This window comes from Mauremys reevesii, linkage group 5 (genome assembly GCF_016161935.1).
Source record: "Mauremys reevesii isolate NIE-2019 linkage group 5, ASM1616193v1, whole genome shotgun sequence".
NCBI classification, from domain to species: Eukaryota; Metazoa; Chordata; order Testudines; family Geoemydidae; genus Mauremys; species Mauremys reevesii.
This window is the reverse complement of record NC_052627.1, coordinates 11,683,762-11,711,684: the sequence shown is the minus strand read 5'-3', so window position 1 is coordinate 11,711,684 and position 27,923 is coordinate 11,683,762. Positions and strand designations below refer to the sequence as shown.

At 40.9% G+C, this 27,923-nt stretch overlaps 1 protein-coding gene and 1 long non-coding RNA gene across 3 annotated transcripts in view; one reads left to right on the top strand and one right to left on the bottom strand.

Annotated features, from left to right (window-relative positions):
* LOC120405570 overlaps window positions 1-13,078 on the bottom strand; it is a 40,346-nt gene extending 27,268 nt beyond the window's left edge. Inside the window, exon 1 of one of the 2 annotated variants that reach the window (XR_005598681.1) lies at window positions 12,853-13,078. This is a non-coding gene — a long non-coding RNA (uncharacterized LOC120405570). The remainder of the gene's footprint in view (window positions 1-12,852) is intronic. The other variant, XR_005598682.1, reaches the window with a different exon arrangement.
* MTHFD2L (methylenetetrahydrofolate dehydrogenase (NADP+ dependent) 2 like) overlaps window positions 12,913-27,923 on the top strand; it is a 72,163-nt gene continuing 57,152 nt past the window's right edge. Inside the window, exon 1 of the mRNA XM_039539210.1 lies at window positions 12,913-13,207. Coding sequence (XP_039395144.1) covers window positions 13,092-13,207 — 116 coding nt within the window. The 5' untranslated portion in view covers window positions 12,913-13,091. The remainder of the gene's footprint in view (window positions 13,208-27,923) is intronic.

The following is a 27,923-nucleotide window of genomic DNA, read 5'->3' as shown; positions in this document are numbered from 1 at the left end:
ACCTCCACAATTTGATGGTTCCTACCTGGGCCTTTTCCTTCAACAGGGAGGAGGGACGAGAACACAATTTGCACCCCAAACTCCTTTATCCTTCTTCCCGGAGCCACATAATCTACAGTGACCTGCTCAAGGTCATTCTTGGCAGTATCATTGGTGCCCACGTGGAGAAGTAGGAAGGGGTATCAGGCCAAGTGCTTGATCATGGCTCCAGTGTCACTTCTGTGTCTATAGCTCTCTGATCCCAGCCAATCTAATCTTAAAAAAAAAACAACAGTCAACCAAACCAGCACATCAAATTATGTTCGGCCAATATCAGAGACTTAAATTTCTTATTTTATCACTCCACAAGCTTTGTTCCTGAACCCCGACCTTCACACTGAGATTTAGGGATACACCTCTCTCCAATTTGAAACAATCTTCAGTTCTACTTGGGGTTTTTGTGGCTATCCTTGGTAATAGAGACTATGTATGCCCAGGGTCTTTCTCAAACTTTTGCATACCTCCATCTCCACTCAGATGCTAAACCTTTTACATGTATGTTGTTCCAGCTATACCTGTCTCCCTATAGAGCATATTTGAACCATGTTCTCCTATTATACATTTCTAACAGTTCATTATTATCTGAACTGGTATGTTACTTGGTTTGTTCTGGTAATAACCTCATGACAATGGAAATCACAGCTTTGTCATTGTGCCCAAAGATTATGGTACTCAGACCCTGTTACCATTCAGAATACCCAAACCGTGATGTCACTTAAAATCAAGTTGAAGGAATATATGTTTGCTGCAGCTTTTAAGTGTTTATTGTTAAGCATCCAGTGGTTCTTTTGTTAAGAACACTATATAAATATTATAGTTAGAGACTCTCAATTTTTTTTTCTATAAGCAATGTTCAAGCCAACTCCTTCTGAGCTAAGGGCCTTTGTGGTCCCCAAACGATGGGCAAAACATTTTATATTTCACATAGAATATTTTATTTTCTATTATTTTAAAGAGACTCCTGTAACTCCTGTGTGAAGAAACATGGTAGGAGAAGGAGAAGCTTTAATTTACTAGGCAGGATCACTTTAGGTGACAAGGGAACATTTGATTTTACTTTATAAGATTAAAAATGGATACAACATCTTGATAAAAAAGATTAACAATATCTTGGTTAAGCAATGGCTAAGAGTGGGGAAGAAGACAGGACACCCATAAATATTGTAAGTATGTGAAAACTAAGGTGGAGAGGTAACATTTATGGTGGTACAAAGGGAGTAATAGTATGAAATTAAAAAGAAAAAATTGGAATGAATATCAGGAAAAACTTTATGGCAGTGCAACCTATTAGGCTGGCAATGAAAATGGTAGAAACCTCACTATTTGAGAGTTTTAAAAATGAGAGAAAGCTCAAGGAAATATATTGTAGGGACCATTCTGCACAGGCAGTCGGACAGACTAGATGACTGAATGTCTAACACCTCTAGTGTTTATGATTCTATAAGGAAAATGTTCAAAGTTGCCATTTTTTAATTTTTCTGAACTTTTGGAGAGTGCTCTGGTTTCCCCCTCTCCTTCCTTGCCGACTGTACATAATGCCCCATTTCTGTATATTTCCACACATCAGTCTATTTGCTACTGTTATGCAAGATTATCAATTATATCAATTTAAAAGAAAGCACACTAGATACTACCTGAAAGACAGCATGCAAGCACAGTTTAAACCAAGTGTTTTAGATAGAGTATTATTAATGGCCTATACATATTAAAACCCTCTTAACTGTATATGTCAATGTATATGTCAACATTAACAAGTCACCGGGACCAGATGGCATTCACCCAAGAGTTCTGAAAGAACTCAAATGTGAAGTTGCGGAACTATTAACTAAGGTTTGTAACCTGTCCTTTAAATCGGCTTTGGTACCCAATGACTGGAAGTTAGCTAATGTAACGCCAATATTTAAAAAGGGCTCTAGGGGTGATCCCGGCAATTACAGACCGGTAAGTCTAACGTTGGTACCGGGCAAATTAGTTGAAACAATAGTAAAGAATAAAATTGTCAGACACATAGGAAAAACATAAACTCTTGAGCAATAGTCAACATGGTTTCTGTAAAGGGAAATCGTGTCTTACTAATCTATTAGAGTTCTTTGAAGGGGTCAACAAACATGTGGACAAGGGGGATCCGGTGGACATAGTGTACTTAGATTTCCAGAAAGCCTTTGACAAGGTCCCTCACCAAAGGCTCTTATGTAAATTAAGCTGTCATGGGATAAAAGGAAAGGTCCTTTCATGGACTGAGAACTGGTTAAAGGACAGGGAACAAAGGGTAGGAATTAATGGTAAATTCTCAGAATGGAGAGGGGTAACTAGTGGTGTTCCCCAAGGGTCAGTCCTAGGACCAATCCTATTCAATTTATTCATAAATGATCTGGAGAAAGGGGTAAACAGTGAGGTGGCAAAGTTTGCAGATGATACTAAACTGCTCAAGATAGTTAAGACCAAAGCTGATTGTGAAGAACTTCAAAAAGATCTCACAAAACTAAGTGATTGGGCAACAAAATGGCAAATGAAATTTAATGTGGATAAATGTAAAGTAATGCACATTGGAAAAAATAACCCCAACTATACATACAACATGATGGGGGCTAATTTAGCTACAACGAGTCAGGAAAAAGATCTTGGAGTTATCGTGGATAGTTCTCTGAAGATGTCCACGCAGTGTGCAGAGGTGGTCAAAAAAGCAAACAGGATGTTAGGAATCATTAAAAAGGGGGTAGAAAATAAGACTGAGAATATATTATTGCCCTTATATAAATCCATGATACGCCCACATCTCGAATACTGTGTACAGATGTGGTCTCCTCACCTCAAAAAAGATATTGTAGCACTAGAAAAGGTTCAGAAAAGAGCAACTAGAATGATTAGGGGTTTAGAGAGGGTCCCATATGAGGAAAGATTAAAGAGGCTAGGACTCTTCAGCTTGGAAAAGAGAAGACTAAGGGGGGACATGATAGAGGTATATAAAATCATGAGTGATGTTGAGAAAGTGGATAAGGAAAAGTTATTTACTTATTCCCATAATACAAGAACTAGGGGTCACCAAATGAAATTAATAGGCAGCAGGTTTAAAACAAATAAAAGGAAGTTCTTCTTCACGCAGCACACAGTCAACTTGTGGAACTCCTTACCTGAGGAGGTTGTGAAGGCTAGGACTATAACAATGTTTAAAAGGGGACTGGATAAATTCATGGTGGCTAAGTCCATAAATGGCTATTAGCCAGGATGGGTAAGAATGGTGTCCCTAGCCTCTGTTCGTCAGAGGATGGAGATGGATGGCAGGAGAGAGATCGCTGATCATTGCCTGTTAGGTTCACTCCCTCAGGGGCACCTGGCATTGGCCACTGTCGGTAGACAGATACTGGGCTAGATGGACCTTTGGTCTGACCCGGTACGGCCTTTCTTATGTTCTTATGTACGTGTGTCATTAATATCTTTTTTAAAAAAAAGTGTGCTGATCATGTGTATCACTTCACGTATGCACAATGCTACAGTAATAGCATTGAATAGACATAAAACTAAATGAGAAAACAGCTCATCTATTTCCTGGATGAACACATAGATGATAATACAACACAGGCAGAGCATGCTGTCAGCCAAGGGCTCAATCTACTTCATTCATGTCACTGCTTCCAATGTTCCATTCCCCAGAATGACATTTCTGTGCCAAACAATGCTGATTTAGTAATCGCTAGACCATCATTCCCAGAAACACTGGCTCTTCGAGGGCAGCAAATGACGTTTTAGCATTGGTAGTTCTGTGACTAAAGAAAGGCATCAGTAAGTAGTTGAGGTAGAAGATATTTTATTCTCTGCTAATCGCTAACATGTGAAGATGACTCCAGTTTATCCTTTAGTCAAGAATTCTTTCATTTCTGATTCTAGGAAAAATCATATATTTTTTTACAAGACAGACTGTCCTGTGAGAATAATACAAGAATTAAACTAATTCCCATATGAATTCCCATTGGTGTAAACTCTGACACCTAGTGGTTACATGGTTGCAAAGATTTTTGAGAAGGCATGCCTACCGTTTGCCACCTATATCTTTATTTAAGTTCCTAAATAAGTGGCCTGATGCTGAGCTCCCCACATCTCCCACTGAAGACAGCCGCTCTCTCATGAATGTAGTTCTTGCAGAGGAATTTATGTGTATTTGCCACTTCAGATGCCATCAGCTATGTACATGCTGTGTGGCCTCCAATTGTTCTCGCATTAGATAATGTTTTCACCCCTCAGCCATAAGGCCGAGAAGCGTTTATCTGATAGATAACTGCCATTATCTATCAGAAAGATCATTATGGAGATTATAATGCTAACATTAGCAGAAAGATTTGAGGATCTTATTTCTTGTGATTAATTTTCTCTATTTTACATTATGATGGTCTTAGCTAAATCCACTGTTACTGTAGTAGGTGTGACATTTTTAAAGACTAGTTTGTGCATTTCCGGTGTTTTTTCCCCAAAGTACTGCACTGCTGTTTACACAGAAGTTGCAGAAGAACTGGAAATATGCAATAGTGAGGATCAGTAACATTTAACTAACATAGCCCCTAAACTCATGTAGTTGCTGCCATCTAGTGTTAAGTTTTATACCATGCATTGTTTTCTAAACAGACCTGACAGGGACTTTGATTTCTGTAATTGTCCCATAATAGACGTTGATTTTATGGGAATGCGAGGGGTGGGGTAGTCGCTGTGATATACAATCTTGCATACAGGTAAATGAGGAGATCACAATGACTGTGCAGAATGGGAACCTTTAGATCTTGCTTTGACATAAATCTCAAGACTGAAGGTCCAAAAACCTGGAGATTTTTTGAGTAATATGCATTTTTTTTTCATTTATTTGTGTGAATTATGTGACCACTGAAAGCAATAATGAGCTGGAAAATGAATAAGTAATCACAAACTATTTTCACTTATGTTTTGGCACACAAACCATCTTTTAACATGGAGAATTTGTTCTTTTAGGATGATAGTGTGTATTTTCTCCTCCAGATGAGTAAAGTGCAGCTCTGTTGATGAACCACTTATCTGTGGTGTTGCAGGCATGAAAGATAGCAGATATCTTGTTTAACCATCCTTTTTAATGCCTCACCATTTAAATGTTTTAACATAACAAATACCTCTGAGATATTAATCCAAAGAATTCATACTTGTTAGTTTTTCCCAGGTGTTTTGAATTAATGAGATGTAGATTGACTCACATGCATGTTCCTGTCTTACACAGGGTACAAACCTTTTGAATAATGAAATATTTCAGGTCTATAATGGACCAGGCTATGGGTCCCAGCATAGTAGGAAGCTAATAGCTGTGTGGCTCTGCTGACCTCTAATGGAAATCTGCTACCAGGACAGTTGTGCAGTACACCCCACTATTCTTTGCAAAATCACTACAGGCAACATCTAAGAATCCAGGGTCACGGACCTGGAGAAGCCATAAATGACAAGCATTCACCATAAACACTTCCATTTTCTTGGTTCTTGGCAAAGTATTTCCCCAATTTACAATAGTAGTGGTTTACATTAAATTAATCTCTTTTCTGTATCACTTAGAGATCAGCCTTTCTGTATTTTAAAGAAACCTTATTGAGGTTGCAGGAACAAACCATCCCGATGTGTAGGAAGAAAAGTAAATATGGCAGGCGACCAGCTTGGCTTAACAGTGAAATCCTTGCTCGTCTTAAACACAAAAAAACAGCTTACAAGAAGTGGAAGATTGGACAAATAACCAGGGAGGAGTATAAAAGTATTGCTCAGGCATGCAGGTGTGAAATTAGGAAGGCCAAATCACACTTGGAGTTGCAGCTAGCCGGAGATGTTAGGAGTAACAGAAGGGTTTCTTTAGGTATGTTAGCAACAGGAAGAAAGTCAAGGAAAGTGTGGGCCCCTTGCTGAATGAGTGACATCTAGTGACAGAGGATGTGGAGAAAGCTAGTGTACTCAATGCTTTTTTTGCCTCTGTCTTCACAGACAAGGTCAACTCCCAGACAGCTGCACTCTGCAGCACGGTATGGGGAGGAGGTGACCAGCTCTCTGTGGAGAAAGAAGTAGTTCGGGGCTATTTAGGAAAGCTGGACGAGCACAAGTCCATGGGGCCGGATGCGCTGCATCCAAGGGTGCTAAAGGAGTTGGCCGATGAGATTGCAGAGCCATTGGCCATTATCTTTGAAAAATCATGGTGATCGGGGGAGGTCCCGGATGACTGGAAAAAGGCTAATGTAGTGCCCATCTTTAGAAAAGGGAAGAAGGAAGATCCAGGGAAGTACAGGCCAGTCAGTCTCACCTCAGTCCCTGGAAAAATCATGGAACAGGTCCTCAAGGAATCAATCCTGAACCACTTAAAGGAGGGGAAAGTGATCAGGAACAGTCAGCATGGATTCACCAAGGGTGAATCACCAAGGGTTAGTCATGCCTGACTAATCTAATTGCCTTCTATGATGAGATAACTGGCTCTGTGGATGAGGGGAAAGCAGTGGATGTGCTATTTCTGGACTTTAGCAAAGCTTTTGATACAGTCTCCCACAGTATTCTTGCCAGCAAGTTAAAGAAGTATGGGCTGGATGAATGGACGGTAAGGTGGATAGAAAACTGGCTAGATGGTCCGGCTCAACGGGTAGTGATCAATGGTTCCATGTCTAGTTGGCAGCTGGTATCAAGTGGAGTGCCCCAAGGGTCGGTGCTGGGGCCGGTTTTATTCAATATCTTCATTAACGATCTGGAGGATGGTGTGGACTGCACCCTTAGCAAGTTTGCAGATGACACTAAACTGGGAGGAGTGGTTGATACCCTGGAGGGTAGGGATAGGATACAGAGGGACTTAGACAAATTAGAGGATTGGGCCAAAAGAAATATGATGAGGTTCAACAAGGACAAGTGCAGAGTCCTGCACTTAGGACGGAAGAATCTCATGCACTGCTACAGACTAGGGACCGAATGGCTGGGCAGCAGTTCTGCAGAAAAGGACCTAGGGGTTACGGTGGACGAAAAGCTGAATATGAGTCAACAGTGTGTTCTTGTTGCCAAGAAGGCTAATGGCATTTTGGGTTGTATAAGTAGGGGCATTTCCAGCAGATTGAGGGATGTGATCATTCCCCTCTACTCAGCACTGGTGAGGCCTCATTTGGAGTACTGTGTCCAGTTTTGGGCCCCACACTACAAGAAGGATGTGGACAAATTGGAGAGAGTCCAGCGGAGGGCAACAAAAATGATTAGGGGGCTGGAGCACATGACTTATGAGGAGAGGCTGAGGGAACTGGGATTGTTTAGTCTGCAGAAGAGAAGAATGAGGGGGGATTTGATAGCTGCTTTCAACTACCTGAAAGGGGGTTCCAAAGAGGATGGATCTAGACTGTTCTCAGTGGTAGAAGATGACAGAACAAGGAGTAATGGTCTCAAGTTGCAGAGGGGGAGGTTTAGGTTGGACATTAGGAAAAACTTTTTCACTAGGACGGTGGTGAAGAACTGGAATGGGTTACCGAGGGAGGTAGTGGAATCTCCTTCATTAGAGGTTTTTAAGGTCAGGCTTGACAAAGCCCTGGCTGGGATGATTTAGTTGGGTTTGGTCCTGCTTTGAGCAGGGGGTTGGACTAGATGACCTCCTGAGGTCCCTTCCAACCCTGAGAGTCTATGAGTCTATGATTCTTTATTTCAAGTTCACACGTATCTCAGAGATGTCTGTAGGAGCAGACAACATTGGTGCGTTCATGGATGCAGCCTGCAATAATCTATCTCAGGGGTAGGCAACCTATGGCATGCGTGCCAAAGGCGGCACGTGAGCTGATTTTCAGTGACACTCACACTGCCCAGGTCCTGGCCACCAGTCTGGGGGGGGCTCTGCATTTGAATTTAATTTTAAATGAAGCTTCTTAGACATTTTAAAAACCTTATTTACTTTACATATAACAAAAGTTTAGTTATATATTATAGACTTATAGAAAGAGACCTTCTAAAAACGTTAGAATGTATTACTGGCACGCGAAACCTTAAATTAGAGTGAATAAATGAAGACTCGGCACACCACTTCTGAAAGATTGCTGACCCCTGGTCTATATGTATTTATATGGTCTTGGCACCATAGTATCTCAGTGCCTCACAATCATTAATGGATTTTATCTTCACAAACTCTCTGGGGGGAAGGAAAGTATTATTCCCATTTTATAGATGGGGAAGTGAGGGATAGGATAGATTAAATTACTTGCCCAAGGTCACACAGGAAGTCTGTAGCAGAGCCAGGAGGGAGCAGGGGAGACGATAATCAAGTAAAAGGGTTTCAAGCTCATACTGTGGGAAGGGCATAATTCCATTTTTATTCATGGCCTATGGGGTGGGATATTCATAGCAGAACTCCTACTGATGTCAAAGAGAAGCTTGCACAAAAGTTAATTGATACACTATGTACCTTATAGTTGCATTGAGCATCACTTAGTGGGAAAATATGCTGACTAGAGTAGTTTGAAAACGTGGGCGGGGGGGGGGGGTCATGAAAAATGCCAGTTGTTTCCATTTTACAAGGTTTGAAATTAACCATTTTTTATTTTCTTACAAATTTTCATTTTGTAATTTAAAAAATTGATTGAAGATGTTATAGAAACCATGAATGGAATGGTTACCTTTTTTTTTTTGCCAATTTACAAAAAAGTTTTTAGTGAATGAAATCTTTTTGTAATCACTTTGATAACACTTGAAAAAATTTATATAAAAGCATGAAAATGTTGACAATTAAAATAAAGGGATTTCACACCATTTTCATTTTATAAAAAAGGGTTTTTTGATGAAAAAACTTTTCCTTTGAAAAATGTCAACCATTTCTAATGCTCACCTTTAGGACCACTGCCTTTTTCTGCCCATTCGTTCTCTTCTTTCCCCATCCTGCTTTCTTTGTCTCCGCTTTTCCTGTCTGTCTCTCTCTCCTACTTTCTCTTCTCTGAATTTTTCTCCCTTCAACAACTCCAAGTTTCCCCCATGTGTTTCTCTCACTCCCTTTCCCATTCTATCTGCTAAAATGATCAGTAATGAAATAGTTAATATTCAGTTAAATAGTTAATAAAGTGTCATCATTAAGATTTAGGGTCAGCATCCCCATGTGGCCGTGTCCTTCCTTCCTCCCGCACCTCACCCAGGCTACCTTGTCTGTTATCTAAATTTTTTAATTATTAAAGAAAGAATGCATGGTTTCAAAACACTAGTTACTTTATTTCAAAGGGGGGAGGGTGGTTGGCTTACAGGGAATTAAAATCAACAAAGGGGGCGGGTTTGCATCAAGGAGAAACACACACAACTGTCAGACCATAGCCTGGCCAGTCATGAAAATGATTTTCAAAACCTCTCTCATGTGCAGCGCGCCTTGCTGTGCTCTTTTAATCGCCTTGGTGTCTGGCTGCTCAAAATTGGACACCAGGCATCCCACCCCGCCATAAACATCTCCCTCTTACTCTCACAGATATTATGGAGCACACAGCAAGCTGCAATAACAATGGGAATGTTCGTTGCACTGAGGTCTGACCTAGTCAGCAAACAGCACCAGCGAGCTTTTAAAGTGTGTGATGGTGAGCTGAATGGGCTCCATGCTTGCCGTGGTATGGCGTCTGCATGGGTAACCCAGGAAAAAAGGCACAAAATGACTGAGAGTCGTTGCTTTCACGGACGGAGGGGCGACTGACGAAATGTACACAAAACCACCTGCAACAATGTTTTTGCCCCATCAGGCATTGGGAGCTTAACCCAGAATTCCAATGGGCAGCAGAGACTGCAGGAACTGTGAGATAGCTACCCACTGTGCACTGCTCTGTAAGTTGATGCTAGCCACAGTAGTGAGGATACACTCTACCGACTTAATGCACTTAGTGGGGACATACACAATTGACTGTATAAAATCGATTTCTAAAAATCAACTTCTATAAAATTGATTTAATTTCATAGTGTAGACATTATTAACTTAGAACAATAAGAAATGCAGAAATAAAAATACCAGGTTTGTATATAATGAAGATACATTTAAATCATCAGTGAGTGAGGCACTATGTACTAAGATGCAGACAAGTGTAATTTCTAAGGACCTACGTAAACACAGTCTCAGTATATAAGTGGCTATTAGACATCCTTGTGTATCTGTGCATTGTACATAAACATGTATTTTTAGCAACAGAGTGTTCTGGTATTCACCCACGAAAGCTTATGCTCCAATACATTTGTTAGCCTATAACAGGGGTAGGCAACCTATGGCACGCGCGCCGAAGGCGGCACACGAGCTGATTTTCAGTGGCACTCACACTGCCTGGCCACCAGTCCAGGGAGCTCTGCATTTTAATTTAATTTTAAATTAAGCTTCTTAAACATTTTAAAAGCCTTATTTACTTTACATACAACAAGAGTTTAGTTATATATTATAGACTTATAGAAAGAGATCTTCTAGAAATGTTAAAATGTATTACTGGCACGCGAAACCTTAAATTAGAGTGAATAAATTAAGACTCGGCACACCACTTCTGAAAGGTTACCGACCCCTGGTCTATAAGGTGCCAAAGGACTCTGTTGCTTTTTACAGATCCGGACTAACATGGCTACCCCTCTGATACATGTATTATTAGATATCACAATGTGAGAATATGCTGCTCCCCCTTCTTTCAATGATAGGAAATGAAACCCCTTCCTTGTTTTATAATTTTTAAGGTTATTTCTCATAAGATTTTAGCAGTGGTGATCCCTGCCTCTTTTGTTAGGACACTCATTTTTGCACAAGATCCTGGAACTTGTTCTTTATACCACAATTTTAAATGTTCTTCCAATTTTTTTTATATCCTTAGCTTGCTACCATTATTAAACACTGCAGGAGCATGTATAAGCTTTTATGACTTACAAGTTTGCTAACAAATAGCATTTTATTAATAGCTGGCAACATGTATGACATCACTAAGCACAGCAGGGCCATGGTGTGCTGGAGGCTACTACCCAGCTAGCACTTGTTCTGTCAGGTCTGCGATACAGACATATCGTCTGTTTTTATTCTGATCCTGCCTGAGTATTTCATCCTGTTAAAACAATGCAGGGGACTAGACTAGATGACATCTGGGATCTGAATGCCCTTTTCAGCCATACATTTCTACGATTGCAGGCCAGCAGAGTCTGAGTAGTTCAGATGATACCCTGGCTTTGGAAGGATGTTTCCCCAGTGCGGATCAAAGGTTTTGTAGCATATGTCTGAGGTGGGTGGTTTTGAACAGTAATTTTACACCTCTTTCTGATCCTCCTGTCACTTAGGCCTGGTCTACACTAAGGGGGGGGAGGAGGTCGAACTAAGGTACGCAACTTCAGCTACGCGAATAGCGTACCTGAAGTCAAACTACCTTAGTTCGAGCTACTCACTCGTCTAGACGCCACAGGATCGAAGTCCGCGGCTCCCCCGTCGACTCCGCCACCGCCGTTCGCGGTGGTGGAGTTCCGGAGTTGACGGGAGCGTGTTCGGAGTTCGAACTATCGCGTCTAGATTACATGCGATAGTTCAAACTCCAAGAAGTCGAACTCTACGCGTCAACCCAGCGGGTAAGTATAGACCTACCCTTAGGATATGTCTACATGTCAATAAAACACCTGCAGCAGACCCGTGTCTGACTCGGGCTGCAAGGCTCTAACATTGCAGTGTGGATGTTTGCACTTGGGCTGGAGCCTGGCCTCTGGGACCCTTGCAGAGCCTGAACCTCTACACCAGGTGTGACCAACCTGAGCCTGAGAAGTAGCCCGAATTTACCAATGTACATTGCCAAAGAGTCACAGTAATACATCAGCAGCTTCCCAACAGTTTCCCCCGCCCCACTCCCAGTGCCTCCCACCCACTGGCAGCCCCACAGATCAGCACCTCCCTCTCCCTCCCCCACCTCCCAATCAGCTGTTTTGTGGCATGCAGGAGGCTCTGGGCACTGCAGGCTCAAGGAAGGGGGCATGAAGCTGTGGAGTTGGGGCAGGGCCTGTGCAGAGCCAAGGGTTGAGCAGTGAGTACCCCCGGCACATTGGAAAGTTGGCGTCTGTAGCGCCAGCCCCGGAGTGGGTGCCTGTACAAGGAGCCGCATATTAACTTCTGAAGAGCTGCGTGTGGCTCCAGAGCTGCACGTTGGCCACCCCTGCTCTACACTGCAATTTTGTAACCCCAGGAGCCGGAACCAGCTGAGAGGGGCCAGCCACAGGTGTTTAACTGCAGCATAAACACACTCCCTGAGCTCAGCTATCTGGGGCCTAGGCTGCCCATGGCCCCACTGCTGCAGTACACCTGCCAATCCTTAGGGCGTTTATTCTCTGGCACCCCTGGGTAGGGAGGTGTGGTTAGGCCATCGGAGGTGCAGAGCTGAGGCCCAGAGGTGCCTGTCTCCTTCAGGGCCGACCGGGGGGGGGCAAATGGAGTGATTTGCCCCAGGCCCCCACGAGAGATTGAGCGGGGTCCTTCACTCGCTCCGAGGGCCCCGGAAAACTCTCACGGGGCCTGGGCCCCCAGAGCTTCTTCCGCTCCGGGTCTTCGGCGGCGGGGGGGGGTCCTTCCTCGCTGGGGTGGAAGGACACCCCCCGCCACCTCCAAATTACCACTGAAGCAGGACCCGCCGCCAAAGTGCTGGGTCTTCGGCGGTAATTTGGTGGTGGGGGGCTCCCGCCGCGGGTCTTCAGGACACTTTGGCAGCGGGTCCAGGGAGCAGAAGGACCCCCTGCCACCGAATTACTGCTGAAGCGGGGCCCCCGCCGCCAAAGACCCCAGGCCCCCTGAATCCTCTGGCCGGCCCTGGTCTCCTACTGCTGTCAATGGGAGTTAGGGCGGGGCCTAAGTACCTCTGCGGCTTGGCGCCGAGCCGACCTGCCCACGGGCACACCTGGGGCCAGGGCACTTGCCGCCCTGACGGGCCTGCAGCTCCCACAGCCCTACCTGGCTGTGACCGGCCGCCGACCCTGGGCTCCCGCCTTACACCGACACCTGCGCGGCTCCCCGGGCTGCCCGCTCTGCGGCGCCTCGGGTGTGGAAGGGAGGCGGGGCCCGGGCTCCCTGGGTGCGGCGGGGATGAGGAGCGGACATGGCGGCGGCCGGTGGCGTCTCCCCGCTCCGCTCCTGCCTGCTGCGTCTGCGGAGATGGCGACCCCCGCCCGCCGGCTGCAGCAGCAGCAGCTGCTCCCCGCGCAGAGCCGCCAGGTACGGGGGAGGGGGTCGTTTCCCCCGCGCAGAGCCGCCTCCCGGGCGCGGAGAGGGGGCTGGATGTGGGCGCCCCTGGCTGCCCTCCCCGTTAGCGGCTGAGGGGGGGCGGCGGTTAACGGCTGGAATTCGATGCTAACGGCGCCCCCGCGAACGTTCGGAGGGGCAGCGCGCGCGGCGGGGCTCGGCCACCTGGGGCAGCCCCGGCCTCAGGGCTCCTACCCCTGTGCCCATTCAGCCCCTCTTGAGGGCCGGGGGGAGGGGAGCTTCAAGACCACGTGACCCCCAGTTGTGACGTTGAGCACCCCCATGAGATGCCCAGCCCCCATGTTTGGGTATGGAAATGGGTGTCTGCCCTTCCAGACCGCCCCTAGGTATCAGCCAACAGGGCTCTGGCTGTGCCCCGGGTTAGTGCCAAGCCCAGGTGTGCAAAAATCCTTAGCCAGGCCTGGGAAATCCTGAGATTCTGCCTGGAAATCATAAGATTTTCTTTCCAAAATAACGCAAGTCTGTCTCTTAGCCATCTGGGTTCTGCCCCTCAAGGATTCCCTCACGTCCTCTCTTCTAGCCTTGCTCTGCAACCGTGGGGGCCACATTTTTTTCCCCCCACTGAAAGCTGAGATTTGCATGCAATCCTCTGACTCCAGCAGGTGGAGCTTTAAGCAAAACTACAAACATTGCCAGACTCGCAATGAAATCATATGAGTTGCCTGACTGAGAGCTAAAGTATAGGAGCTGGGCACCTATGTAAGCACCTACATTTGGCAGTTGAACTCCTGATTAATCTCTCCGTACAGTCTTTGGGTAGGTATATGCTACAGGGACTGTATTGGCATAGCTACGTTGGGCAGAGGGATAGCTCAGTGGTTTGAGCATTGGGGTGCTAAACCCAGGGTTGCGAGTTCAATCCTTGAGGGGGTCACTTAGTGATCTGGAGCAAAAATTGGTCCTGCTAGTGAAGGCAGGGGCCTGGACTTGATGACTTTTCAAGGTCCCTTCCAGTTCTAGGAGATTATTGGAGATTATCTATCTCCAATTATTATTATTTTATTTTAGCTGTGCTGGCATAACCCAATTGTGTAGACACAGCCTACAGTGACAGAAGAGTTTTTTCCATTGATGTAGGAACAGCATCTTCCCAAATGGCGGTAGCCAGGTCAACAGTTTGCATTTTTCTGTTTTAACTAGCTATGTCTACATTGGCAATTAGATTGGCATAGCTACCCACTGTGGATTTTTCATAGCCCTCACCAACGTAGCTATGTAGATCTAAATTTTAAATGTAGACCAGTGTCACAAGCCGTTCAGACAGATTGAATGAGGGAGATAGAATTGCAAAATATTTATTCTGAAAATGGACCTGTTAATGGGTTTATTGAAACCCAAGAAAATCCTTAATGCCCAGAAGCAAACACTATAAACATGTTTTGAACCTTAATTGCTCCTGGGAGGGGTACTTGGAAATTGATTTGTATTATTAAAAGCTTTTATTTGACCAAGAGCCTCCTTTTGCTACCATTTGTTCTGGGTCCAGAATTGTTTCTGTGTTAATAGCCCACAATCTAATATTTTCACTTTGTTAAATAGTGTTCTTCTTTATACAAATACAATATAATATTGTGGCATGTTTGTCCTTTTGTATGCGATATGATAAAAAGAAACAAAAGATATTGTAGATGGATGCATTGTATTTTAGCATCGTTTGTTCAAGAACATCGTACAAAAAAGGACTAAATTATTTTTTGTGGGAAGTTTGTTCAATTTATCACAGCAATGAACAAAAAGCCTTGTCAAGTCTCTCACCTCGACTGTGTAACATATAATTTAATGTGCTCGCCTGCTGGTTTGCTAACTTAATGCATAAGTACTCTTGGTATCATGGTATGACAATTCTTTGCTCCTGTTGGATATGGAAGAGGGGATTTTAGTCAGTCTCTTACCAGAGACCCTTTTTTATCTAAAGAGTCTGTTCCAAGATAAATATTAGTAACGTTGGACTTTATGTACATCATGAAAAATATCCTACATGGATGCAATACTATTTGCTCTTCACTAATTCTAAAAGGAAACAATCCGCCAGCACTACTGTGACAACATTAAGTAAATGTCCACCCGAATCTCTCTTCTTTTATTGTTCTAGAAAATATTGGAGAGAACTGATCCCATTGTTCCTGAGATGGATGTCAAAAAACATTGCCTTTTTATATGACTAGCTTTTTGGATGTGTGATGCTTTTTGCTGTTATCCTTTTCCAGATCTGCCAAAAATAGTTGCTTCTATGATAATGAATTCAGCAAATCACATAGTTTTGAGTGTATTGATCTTAGGGGCATTGGGATATCAGGGATTGAAAGGGACAGGATGTAATGGACCATGTGATCTCCTGGGTTTGTAGTATTTCTATGATCCTCTGAAACTGATGCTAGGCAACTTTATCTTTGTTATACTTTATCAGTTACTGCATTTATTATGAAGAAACATTCACTGTATATACTATAGTAAATTTATACAAGCTTCAGAAACATAAGACCACATTATTTCCCTGCTGGGCTTTCTCAGAGCTCAGTTATTGGGGCTTTGTATATAGAGGGAACAAAAACATGTGGTGTAACCTAAACTGAGAGTTTAAACAGAGTATAATCGCCTTGTGTAGACATTCTTATTCTGGCATAAGAGTGTCTTTTTTGTTTTAATTTATGTTGCTTGGGAAGGAGTTTAAGATAAACTGAAAAAAGCCACTCGTATACTATAAGGTGTCACAAGTACTCCTGTTCTTTTTGCAAATACAGACTAACACGGCTGCTACTCTGAAACCTGGAATAAGAACATCCACATAGGGGCGTTACACTAATAAAACTATGTTAAATATAGCTGGCTGAACTTGCCCAAGTAGACATGGTCTAAGCAAAAAGGTTTTTCTTCAACTGTTATTCTCATTGACTTGTTCAGTGCACAGAAGCGCAATCTCATGTTTGTTTTTCTGAAGTACTGATATTTTGTTTCATGACTTAGGGCTAGTCTACACTTACCAGCCGGGTCGACACGGTGAGTTCGACTTCTCGGAGTTCGAACTATCGCGTCTAATCTGGATGGGATAGTTCGAACTCCGGAAGCGCCGCGGTCGACGCCGGTACTCCACCACTGCAAACGGCGGTGGCGGAGTCGACCTTGGAGCCGTGGACTTCGATTCCGCGGTGTCTGGACGGGTGAGTAGTTCGAACTAGGGTACTTCGAATTCAGCTACGCTATTCACGTAGCTGAATTTGCGTACCCTAGTTCGACCCCGCTTCTTAGTGTGGACCAGCCCTTAGTAGTTTAAGTACATATATTAATTTTGCTTTATTTGGAGTAAGTTGTCTAGATTTTGACCTGAGTAGGCAAGTAGGGGAAAAGGTTTAAGCTGGGCTTTTTTATGCTTTAAAAAATGGTTTAAATCCCATTCCTTGATGAAAAGCCATATAAACTGTTCTTACCAATAGCATAATTCACAATAGAAGGAAAGTAGTTTGAGAGTATCAGGGTGCCAAAGGGAGAGATGGCAAAATATTAGAATTTTCAATTTGTTCTTCTGTTTCAACAATACCTTCTAGACAGAATCCATTATGATTAAATGGGCAATTGAAATAATTTCCCGGCATTTGCTAGTCCAAATGCCAAAAGTAGCAGTATTTGCCGGCTGTTATAAAAGAGCATTCAAATTAATTATATAGGGAATCCCTGGATAGTTGGCTTTCTATGGAAGAATAAATTAGAGATGTCTCATGCAAAACAATCATCCTATATGAATTCAGAAATATCTCAATTTTTTTTTTTTTAGAAGCAGTCCATGCTTGTTTTACTTTAGAGAATTCTTGTTCCTGATGGTCTCTTGAATTAGGAAATGAACTTATTTGGAATGTTTTTGTATTAGGCCAACTTTTGTGTGTGTGTGTCACTATAAAAGATATACCAAAGTAGTACTTGTCACCACCTCCTTTAAAGTATGTAAAAACTCATTTTATCATTAATAGCAGTTACAGAATTAGAGAATGTACTCTATAAGATTCTGTGGATAGCTAGTGAGCAAATAAATGGTTGAAAGCCTCATATTAAAGATGAAAAATAGAATTTACATTACGTGATCTTTGCTTTCAATGTAACTGGTATTTTACACTTTTTTAGAATGTTTGCTGCAGATGTGAAAGAATATAGACTAATCTTAAGAGAAATGCACAAGATGGAAAACATTTACTTTGGAAGGAGTATATTTTTGCCTAAATATTAAATGGTGGCATTATCTTCTGATTTTTATATCCATATGGATGCCCAGGAACTGATTCACAATTTCTGCCCGTACTACTGTAGTCTCAAATAATAATTTTCAGCAAGCTGGTAGATATTAACAGGAGGCTTAGAAGTGATAGTAAAAATTTGCAGTTTAGATATGGTGAAAAAAATTCTCATAATAGGAATTTCCAGAATGTTATACTGATAAAAGTGATATATTTCTTAATATAATATAATTCATACAAAAGAGTGTCATGAAGAAGTAGTGTCAGGTTGTGAATGGCATGATGTTGAGTTGTGGGACAAGGCTGGGGTGGATACAAGGCAGTGTGTTTATTCTTATTGGTTTCTCTTTTCTCTTCTAGGACCAGCAGAGAGAAGAGATTCCATCTTCCAGAATTCACCACTGTCTGCTTTCCCCCATATGCCCTCCCTAGACCTTTTTTTTTTTTTAAATAATTAAAGGGACACTGCCAAGTAATATTTTAAAATAATCCTTAATATTAATTTTACCCTAAATTGTGTTTAATTGCGCTTAATCTTCTTAGAAGTCTAAACATCTGTATCTATATTTTTCCTATATCTTGAATCATCAACAATTTTCATGTTATTTTAGTGTCTTATTGTCATGCCAAAACATCTTCCTGTCTGTAGACATGTACTCAATTGGTGTTACTTTGGGGAAGCAATTTAAGTGTTGCTCTAGTAGAGAAGGAGCACAATACTGGTTTTAGGCGACTTGAAGAAATATTGCTTCCTTTAAATACATTTATTGTTTGATCAAATAATAAGCTTAAAAAATGAATTCAGAGGACTGTACTCATCAGACATCAATTTAAAATTGGTCAAAATTTTGAATCTAAAAACTTTGACAGTGTCCCTTTTTAAAACTCGTTATAAATGTCAAACTACATTTTGCATAGGTGATTTTTAACAGTTATATGTTTATTTGCACAAGAAATTGGGTGGTGGTTTTGTATTGAACGTATAGAGTGGTTAGCCTCTCCTCTCAAAAAAAAAAAGCATTGATCGCTGTCACAACAAAACATGAGCAATTTATTTTACTAAATCGAATAAGAAAGTAGAAATTAACAGCCAGCATTTTTCCTTTAACATGCTTTTCTTTACCATCAAAATCAGCATATTTTCTATATAGCTTTTTACTGAAGTTATAGCCACACATTTTGTGCAAATCAGACTAATATACTTTTCCAAGATGCATTAGACTTGCACATCAAGCCTGGAGGTCTAGGATGAAATTCTGACCTCAATGAAGAGTCTGGTGGCACCTTAAAGACTAACAGATTTATTTGGGCATAAGCTTTCATGGGTAAAAAACCCACTTCTTCAGATGCATGGAGTGAAAATTACAGATGCAGGCATTATATACTGACATGTGAAGAGAATAATAATATATTATTTATTAAATTAAGACTGTTAGTCTTAAAAGTGCCCCCGGACTCTGTGTTGTTTTTGTGGCTACAGACTAATACGGCTACCCCCTGATACTTGACCTCAATGAAGTCAATGTGAGTTTTGCCATTGACTTCAAGAGGGCCAAGATTTCACTCCCAGTTGTTCTTTTCATAATGTCCCATATCCATTTTTGTCAAACAAAGCTTAAATAGAAATACAGATTATCAAATAACAAAGCACTGATAAGAAATTTAAGTAGAAAAATCTCATTATAATAGCCATTATTGGTATTGCGCTTTATAAAGTTAAATGAAACATTCAGTTCACTCATATCAGGTTTTTGTGCTTTTTCTTTATTCATTATTCAGGCCTCCCCCCCCTCCCTCCCTATCCCACCGGGGGGACTCTTGGGACAACAAAACTAACTTGGCAGGGCTGGCAGTTTCGGGTTTTTTCAGTTTTTGCAGACGGCTTCAAATCGCCTTCAGGGTAACAGTTCATTGGTCTGGGGGCACTGACTATAAATCAGTTAGGTATACCAGGGGTCTAATGTCCCAGATGTCTCGGTAAATAATTCAGGAAAATGTATTTTCACTTTTTATGACATTTCCAAACACTTTCCAAACACTTTGTATTCTGAACAAAAAACAATCCAACATTAATCCAACAACATTGCTTTTTTTAAAATCAGACCATCCAAAAAAAAAAATAATTTTCACATTTTTGGCAACAGACAGACACCACAATACAGAGAAGAACAGAATAGAAAACAGAATGTGTAGTGTGCAGCAAAAAATGTGGTTGTGTGAATGCTGTTCAAGCATCAGTGTTCTCTGATGATTATCTGAAAGACAGAAACAGAAGTCTACCAGGCAATGGGCACTAAAAATATAAAAAAACTTTAGACTTTTTTTTGATTTAGGCAAAAAAAGGAATTATTACATATTAATTAATTAATATAATTTGCATTAGATGCTCACTGGCTTTTTTTTTTTACTTGTAACTGGTAAACACTGAAAGAAAAAAATCATCATCACAGTGCTCTTAGAGAGCCCTAATATTTTTTTTATTACATAGCACTGGATACATTCTTTAACAAAATGCTACATCTTTATTCAGGCCTAACAAAGTTAACCTACAAATGAAGAATTTATTACTCTACTGCACTAATACTTGACATGTACAAGTCTATTCCTTTTTTAAATGTTGAAATAAATAAATTTGATGTTATACCTTTTAAAAAAAAATCTCCATTGTATATCTACTATAGTAGTCTCAGGAGTTCTTGTTTGTGTAACTGAGATGTCTCAACACATGTGGCAAATATGGCTAATTGTGAAAATATATTCATATTCTGTCAATGTGCATTCTATTTTTCTGAATAAAACATAAAGAGAATAAGTGTTTATGAATAGCCCCAAAGCATTTAATATCTGTACTACTTAAAGAATTAATATGATAGTCTACGCATAACAATTATTTCTTTCTCCTTACCTTGATTTGAAATAATTTAAGCACAAGTGGAAATTGGGCAAAAAAATTGCTGGCTGTTTGGCCAGTAAAGGAAGAAGATGGAGTAGTCTGCAAGAAAAAAGAGGCAGCCTGTAATTATTTTGACAAGAGTAGTATATATGAAGAGGAGGCAAGCCCCAAATCTATATTATTTATCTTTTCTCCTTCTGGAAAGAGGTTTCTTCAGGTTGTTGTATTTCCAGAGAACAACTATAGGCATAGCAAACAGTGAACTGCTGCACCGGACACTGATTTGTGCCAGAGAACTATCTACATTTTGGCTCTTGTTGTGTCACCCCATGTATCTTTTCATTTTATAACTGGTCCAGTGGATTAGGGAGACATTTTTAATAGTCTGGGAATAATATGGTAGTTGTGATGTTAGATTTCTGGATGAGTAAAATGTTAGGCTTTGCTCTTCAGGGAATTTGTATTGATGACAGTTGTGCTAAGATTTTGTAAACTATAATATGGCTAAGGCTAAAGAACATAAAAATGCAATATATTAACATAGTGTTAAAACTCTAATGTTAAAGCCAGTCAAGCAAACAGTTTCAAAACTGGAGAGTGTAGCTATGATCTCAAAGGCACGCTACTGAATGGTACGATAACGCCAGAGTTCTGCTTGGCATAGTGGAAATACATAAATAAATGCAGTAAAAATAAGATGTTTGGGTCCCAAGGACCATGCTAAACACAAGAGGTGAAATCCTGGCCGCTTTGAAATCAATTGTAAAACTCCCATTGCCTTCAAATGGGGTCAAGATTTCACCTGATGGGTTTGATTCACAACTTCAATGAGTCATGAGTGAGTAAAGGGTTCACAATCAGATCCAGAGGGAGTAATCAATAATAGCTTCATTGATAATACAGAGTTCTATCACCCTAATTAATACAGATAACTAAAACTTAGTGTCCTTAGTCGCAAAGTTTAATAATTAGCAAAATAAAACTTAATCCTTTTACATAGCCAGTTTCAAACTGAGAGTTTCCTTTAAAATAGAGATGCATATCAAATAGCTGCCATCTGTTTCCGCAGAAGTGCTCAGCAAGAAGTACTTAAAAGTGAGCTATGTGTAGTGTTATAGTTCACTTGCATTTTCCTAGGTACAAATAATGTTTTAAGTAAAATGTTATTAGCTCACTGTTACTTACTTTACAAAGTGAGACTTACAAAGTCACATATGTTTTCTGATAAAGATCCGTTTTATCTCTATAACTGCTAATAAAATAATTTCAGCATCCTTAAAATAATTTACATTTATAAATTAAAGACTACATGGAAGAACCACTTTGGGGACAAACAGGAATTTTCGATAATTTTAAAATTTAATCCCCTACATGTAAATAATCATCATAGCATGTAATGCTCTTTATACCCCAATAAGACACTGGTTTTCTAGTAATCCTTTTATTTCTTTTTTTCAAACTTGATTAAGGGGCTTTCTGCAATGACATTTGGAGGTTAAAAATTCAGAACACTTGAATAACCTCTACGATGGAAAATGTTCTCTATGTATTTAACGCAGCCTGAAAAATTTGGCCTGTCTGCTCACTTGGGACTTATTTTACATACCTGACCACAATATATTCTATAGTAGCCTTACCATCTTGGTAAAGGTGAGAGAGAAGATTCAGTGTATGGGTTGTTGCATTTTCTTAAAGAATGTGCAAGACTGCTTTAGTGCATGCTTATGTTTGTTTTCTACACATGTCCACGTGTCTTCTTGTTTTGGTTGCTGAGTTTAAGCAGACCCATCCAGCTATAGCAATTTTAGATAGACTGGCGAAAGTATTTATTTTCCTACCCCTCCAAAATGTATGTATTTACAAAGGGACCAGCCTAAGGGTTTTGGGAAGATTTAGCAAGATTAGGTTTGTTTTTGAAGGGAGGTGAAACCTACAACTTAACAGGCTCTTTTTACATACGGAGTGTGAAAATAGCCTTTAATGCTCCATTCCCCAAAGGCCTAATGATTGCTTTACATTGATTTGCATTTTAAAGTTTATCTTCACAAGAAAAAGGGCTGAAACCTTTTCATCTATACAAAATTAAAAAAAAATTTTTTAACATTTCTACTTTCCCCATATCGTGGGAATCTGCAGTGGCATGCTTCTTGGGTTGTAAAGACCATTTCCATAAACAGCCATAAGATCTCCCTCCCTCAATAGTCTTATCTTCGATTTATAGAAGCCTATCAAAGATAAGGCCGTCACTACTGTTTGAGTTTTCATCAGCTTTGGACTTTTCTCCAGAATTTCTACATAGTTGCAGAAGTAATATGCCTGAAACCGGGCATGGTATTCCAGGTGGGCTTTGCCATGGCCTTCTACAATGGTATAATTTTTCTACTTTTGCTTATGTTTATTTACATCTTCTGATGTAGCTTGGAATCCTTTTGACCTTCTGTGCTTTAACTGAACAAATTGTGTCCATTTTCATATTAGTGCTAACTTGAAACCTTCCTTTCATTGCCAGGATATTCCAGTATTCTACCCTGCATGTTATAGTTTTTGTATTGTAGTTTTTAAGTAATCCATCTCCGCTCTTAAAAGAAGTGTGAAGTATTAAAATCTATCAGCTGTTTGATAGTTCACTCCCTTAATGTGTTTAGGTTTTCTTGAAGATTATCTTTCTTGCTTAAAGCATTGATGATATTTTGAATGTCAATGATTTCAGCAAAATGCACCACTAGGTAGGAACAGCCCTCCATTCGGTTGTTAAAATACATTGAAAAAGCTACCTTCTTTTATGAGCTGTTACCATTGACAATTAGCTCTGGCTTATGCTTGTATGATTTGCTTTATATTATATTTAGAAGGAACACAAAGTAGGTATATATCCTATCTTCTAAGAAATATATATTACCTCTCAGCCACAATATATTGGCATAACATTTGTTCTTGACCAAAGTCAATGCACTGTATTGATCCATTGCATTTTTAATTGGGCACTTCATGCTCTAAACCATATTAGTTTATACCACCGATTTCAGCTTGATGAATGTTAGAGAGTCCTAAATATTTTGTTGTGTGTAAGGTCAGACTTAAGTGATGTCAGCTCTTTTAGACCTGTGCCATGGGGCTGGCGTTACTCTTTAAGGATTCAAGCTTGCTCTTAGATGTTTTAGAAGGTTAGACTGTATATGTAGGATTAAGAAAATTAGTCCTTTGATAATACAATTACAGTGAAAACTAGGAGGCTAAATGAGAATAACATGATTTCACTTATATACACTATGATAATATGTTTTAAAGAGCAGATTAAATACACACAGTATTGCCCAACGCGGGTGACTATCAATATTTAATTGGCATAACAAGTGCAGAAAAGGATAGATCAGAGCCAAAGTATTGTAATAGCCAAAGCATATAACATGCAAGACGAGAGGGAACCATAGGAAGGGTAAATAAGGGCATGTATATAACTGAGAAGTGTGAAATTACATCTGTCTCCTATCTCTAGTATCATAGTTAAGGAAGGATAGTGTTTCCCACTACAAAATATTGTGGGAGAAAACGGCTAAAGCCACCTTTTGAATTAAAGAAAAAGAACAGCTGTATATTAGTGGTTTCATTTGAGCTTATACATATTTATAATTTTATTGGCTTGGCTATGGAATAAATGGAGTTTGTTCTCACTAGGATGTTTATACCAAACACTGACCTTTCAAGGACACCTTCTGGGTTGGTAGTATTACACCTTTTCGTAAAAAATACTTTCTAAACAAAGTTAATCTTGTTACTCACATAAAATTCACTTATTCTAAACTGAACTCAGTTCAAAGCAGGGCTTGGTCCCTTGCAGTGTGTGCATGTGCGTATGTATAGACACAAAACTATATCCTTTCAGAAGAAGGAAGCAAGATGTGTGAATGGGAGGTGTCTTGCTCATAATCCTGCTTCCTATCTAGAAAAGTGGGAGCAAGCTTCCTATAGTATTCTGATCCTTGTGTCATGGATCTGTGGCCCACCAGCAGTTCTCCTGATGCTGTGTGTAAGAATAGAACACTGGTACCCTCCACTGTGCAGTTCTGTGTTTCGCAGGAGGAGTTGACACGTCCACTGGTACTTGGCACTTCATATATATCTTATTTAAACCTCTGAAAGTAAGATTTATGTTATCTATAAACATGCAGTCAGACATAATAGACATAATTTAATATAAAAAGATATACTATTCCTGTCTAGAAACAATATTAAATATATATATTTATCATGCTTGGCTTCCTTGATTTTCCTTGGAATGTGAGAAAAGACAAGGAGTTGAAATATTCGAGGAGATAAACACGTAACTTCAGAGGAGGGGTAGTCCAAGCAGGGTTATGCTGTATGCAGGCAGTGTTGGCGCAGAGCTAATATGTCATATATTTACATATGTCAGACAGGTGAGACTGGAAAACAGAGTCAGGGAAAACAGGGTGGGTACAGACAGGAGAGTCAAATGGGAGATCTGGATGGAGAAGATGGAATTGCTCCTGAGGATGCTCTTGTCCAAGTGAATGACTTCCATTTTCAAACAGTTAACTGAGGGATGTTGAGAGAGAGCTGCAAACTCACTTTGAGACAAGAAAGTCAACAGGAAGGAGTTGGTAAAGAAGCAGCTGAAATATAAGTTCAGTTAAGTATCAGCAGCATAAGAGTGGCAGTTAAGGTTAAAAGTAGTTATAATAAGACTGAGAAAGAAAGTTAAAGTTTACTCAAAAACTGCAGCTAGTGAGGAATTCAGCTGCTCACTTGCTTAGCGGTGCTTCTAGCAGGATGCCTATTAAGCTGTACTCCATAGTCCATACTCCTATTTTCAAGTACAGTTCAAGGTGTACTTACTACTTAAATATATATAAAATATAGGGGAGTGAATAGTGGCAGATTTTAGAGAGTTTGAGAATGAAAGTTCCTGTAATTTCTGTTGCCCAGACATGTGGGAAGTCGAATTTTGGAGTTCTTGGTTGAAAGTGGTTCCAAGAATCTATGCTCTTTTTTTTCCAGAGCTACAGTAATTTTACAGTGGCAACATGACAAGAGTGAAAGATTCTCTAGTTAGAAAAAAATATGGGCTGTGTTTCCCTGCAGTTCTGTATTTGGTGGATTAGTTTGGCCCCCTGTATCTGTCTGGTGAGACCACAGTTAATTTTCATTCTGAGGTCCATTCAGACAACAGCCCACATTAATATTAAAGTGGGTGCACAGATTTCTGAAATAATAAAGTAGTGTTGTAAGAAGAGATTGGTGTAAGGAGGGGACAGTTTGATATTTTGCTAGGAAGGCAGACCTGGCCTGATGCAATTTAAGCAAAGACAGAGGTTATAATTTCCCATTTTGTTTCATTTTTACATATAACGGTGGTCTTTGATTGATTGGGTCATGCAGAACATCTTGTTCCAAACCAGATAAATGAGTCAAGTTTTCTCTTTGATTAACAATTGTATTGCTTTATATATTTGCATTGCCTGACACAGCAAAAATGAATTTTCTAATATCTGAAAGTCACACACTTTAGCTTTTCTGTGAAAAAGTAATAGGCTGGAATATAAGCATAAAAGGTTAACAAGTGCCTGATCTGGATAACGTAACCTGCAACCGGCTGGCCCAAATGTGAAACACTGTAGAAGAAAGACCCTAAATAAGGAAAAGAACAAACTAAGATTACTAGATACTTAAACAATGTGGAACTGCTAATATTATCTATAACCTCAGATTCACGATCTGACAATTTTGATGACTAATTTACTACAAGGTAATTGTAGGACAGGCAATATTGTATATAAAACGAAGCATTTCTATTACAATCAGGGACAACTGAATGGCATGGTGGACAAGTTTTTAATGTTGCTCCTGCTTATAAAATGCAGATCCCATTTTCCTCATGCACCTCTTGAAATCAGTGAGAGTTTTGGCTATGTAAAATGTACAGGATTGAGCCGTAAAGGTTGGGGAGTTGCTGCCTTTATGAACTGCAATACTTTGCATCAGCTTTGAAAGTGCTAACTCCCTTCTAAGAGAGAAATAATTTATTTTTTAAAATGTTATTCATAGTTATAGAAGTCATCTGACCTCTAGTTGTTGGATGTGTGAAAGAGGGAGAGTGAAGCTGTAAAATGGTACAAAAGTCCTCAAAGTTTCTTCGGTCTGTATCTCTAACAATATATAGCATACTGGCTACTAACAATACAGTGTTTAGAACTCGCTTACTCTGCCTCTGATTCTTAGGCCTTGTCTACACTACCAAGTTTTGTCGACAAAAACTGCCAAAACAGTGAATGCATACACACTGCGATGCGACTATTGTCGGGAAAAATGCCCGGTTTTGGAGACAAAATACAACCACCCCAACAAGAGACTTATGTCTTTTTCCTCTACATTTTTCTTGACAAAGTGCCAGTGTAGACACCATGCTTAATTTCATCACTTTAATTGGCCTCCAGGAGGTGTCCCACAATGCCCATCGTGACCACTCTGGTCATCAGTTTGAACTCCACTGTCCTGCAGCCACGTAAACAACCATCCATCTCTCCCCCATAGAAGCCCCAGGAATTTTTGAAATTCTATTCCCTGCTGGCTCAGCATGGAGAGGTCTCATCACATCTTCCCAGGTGACCATGTCAGGTTATCACACCAAACACTCTCCTGCTTGGATCATTGTGGAGCTGTTGGATCTAATCAGGATATAAGGATCTGGATGCTATCCTCGGGGGCGACCCCACCTCTGCTGCCATGAGCCCGGTAGGTACTTCAGCGGGCCTGGAGGTGGCGGAAAGAGGACCTAACCCGGAGGACCAAGTTATTGATGAAGAGATGGAGTTAGACAACGATGTGGAGCTCCCAGTGGGGCAGGCAGCCAGGAACTGTTCTCCGCTCCGGAGGTGTCTAGCCAGTCTCAGCAGTTGCTCTCTGGTGATCAAGAAGCAGGAGAGGAGATGGCTGTGATTTGTGTAGTGTGGAGGTGGGTTCAGGGTATAGAAATGTGGGAGGCTGTCTGTGTTTCTGTATGCTGGACATTTCCCTGTGTAGGTAATCATTATGGCGGAACAGGGTGTTGATGCATGCCATGATCTCATGGGAATCCTCCAGAGACATCTCCAGGGAAGTTTACTGGAGGTACTTGGCAATCCTCTGCTAAAAGTTCCATGGCAGTGCAGCTTTGTAGGAAACTTTACCATGCCATTCGGCAATCACTTGTGCAGGGACCAAAGTGGCACATAGGCGAGCAGTGTAGGGGGTAGGGCGGAAGCCATGAGCATGGAATAGATGTACCCTTGTTTCCCTGCTTACCCTTAGCAGTGAGACATCTGCTACAATGACCCCGGCCTGTGGAGAAGTGGGGGAGAATTTTGGAATTTTTTTCCTAGTCGGTTGCACCACAACCCTTGCAGAGTGTGTCCTCTTTTCCCCATGTGGAGCACTTCCCCCAACCCCGCCAACACTCACCATGCTTTGCAGAGATTTGTGCCTGCCAAGAGTCAGTGAGAAAGTGATTGTTATGTTGCAAAAAGTGTATTTAACTGAAATGTTTCAGTGCTGT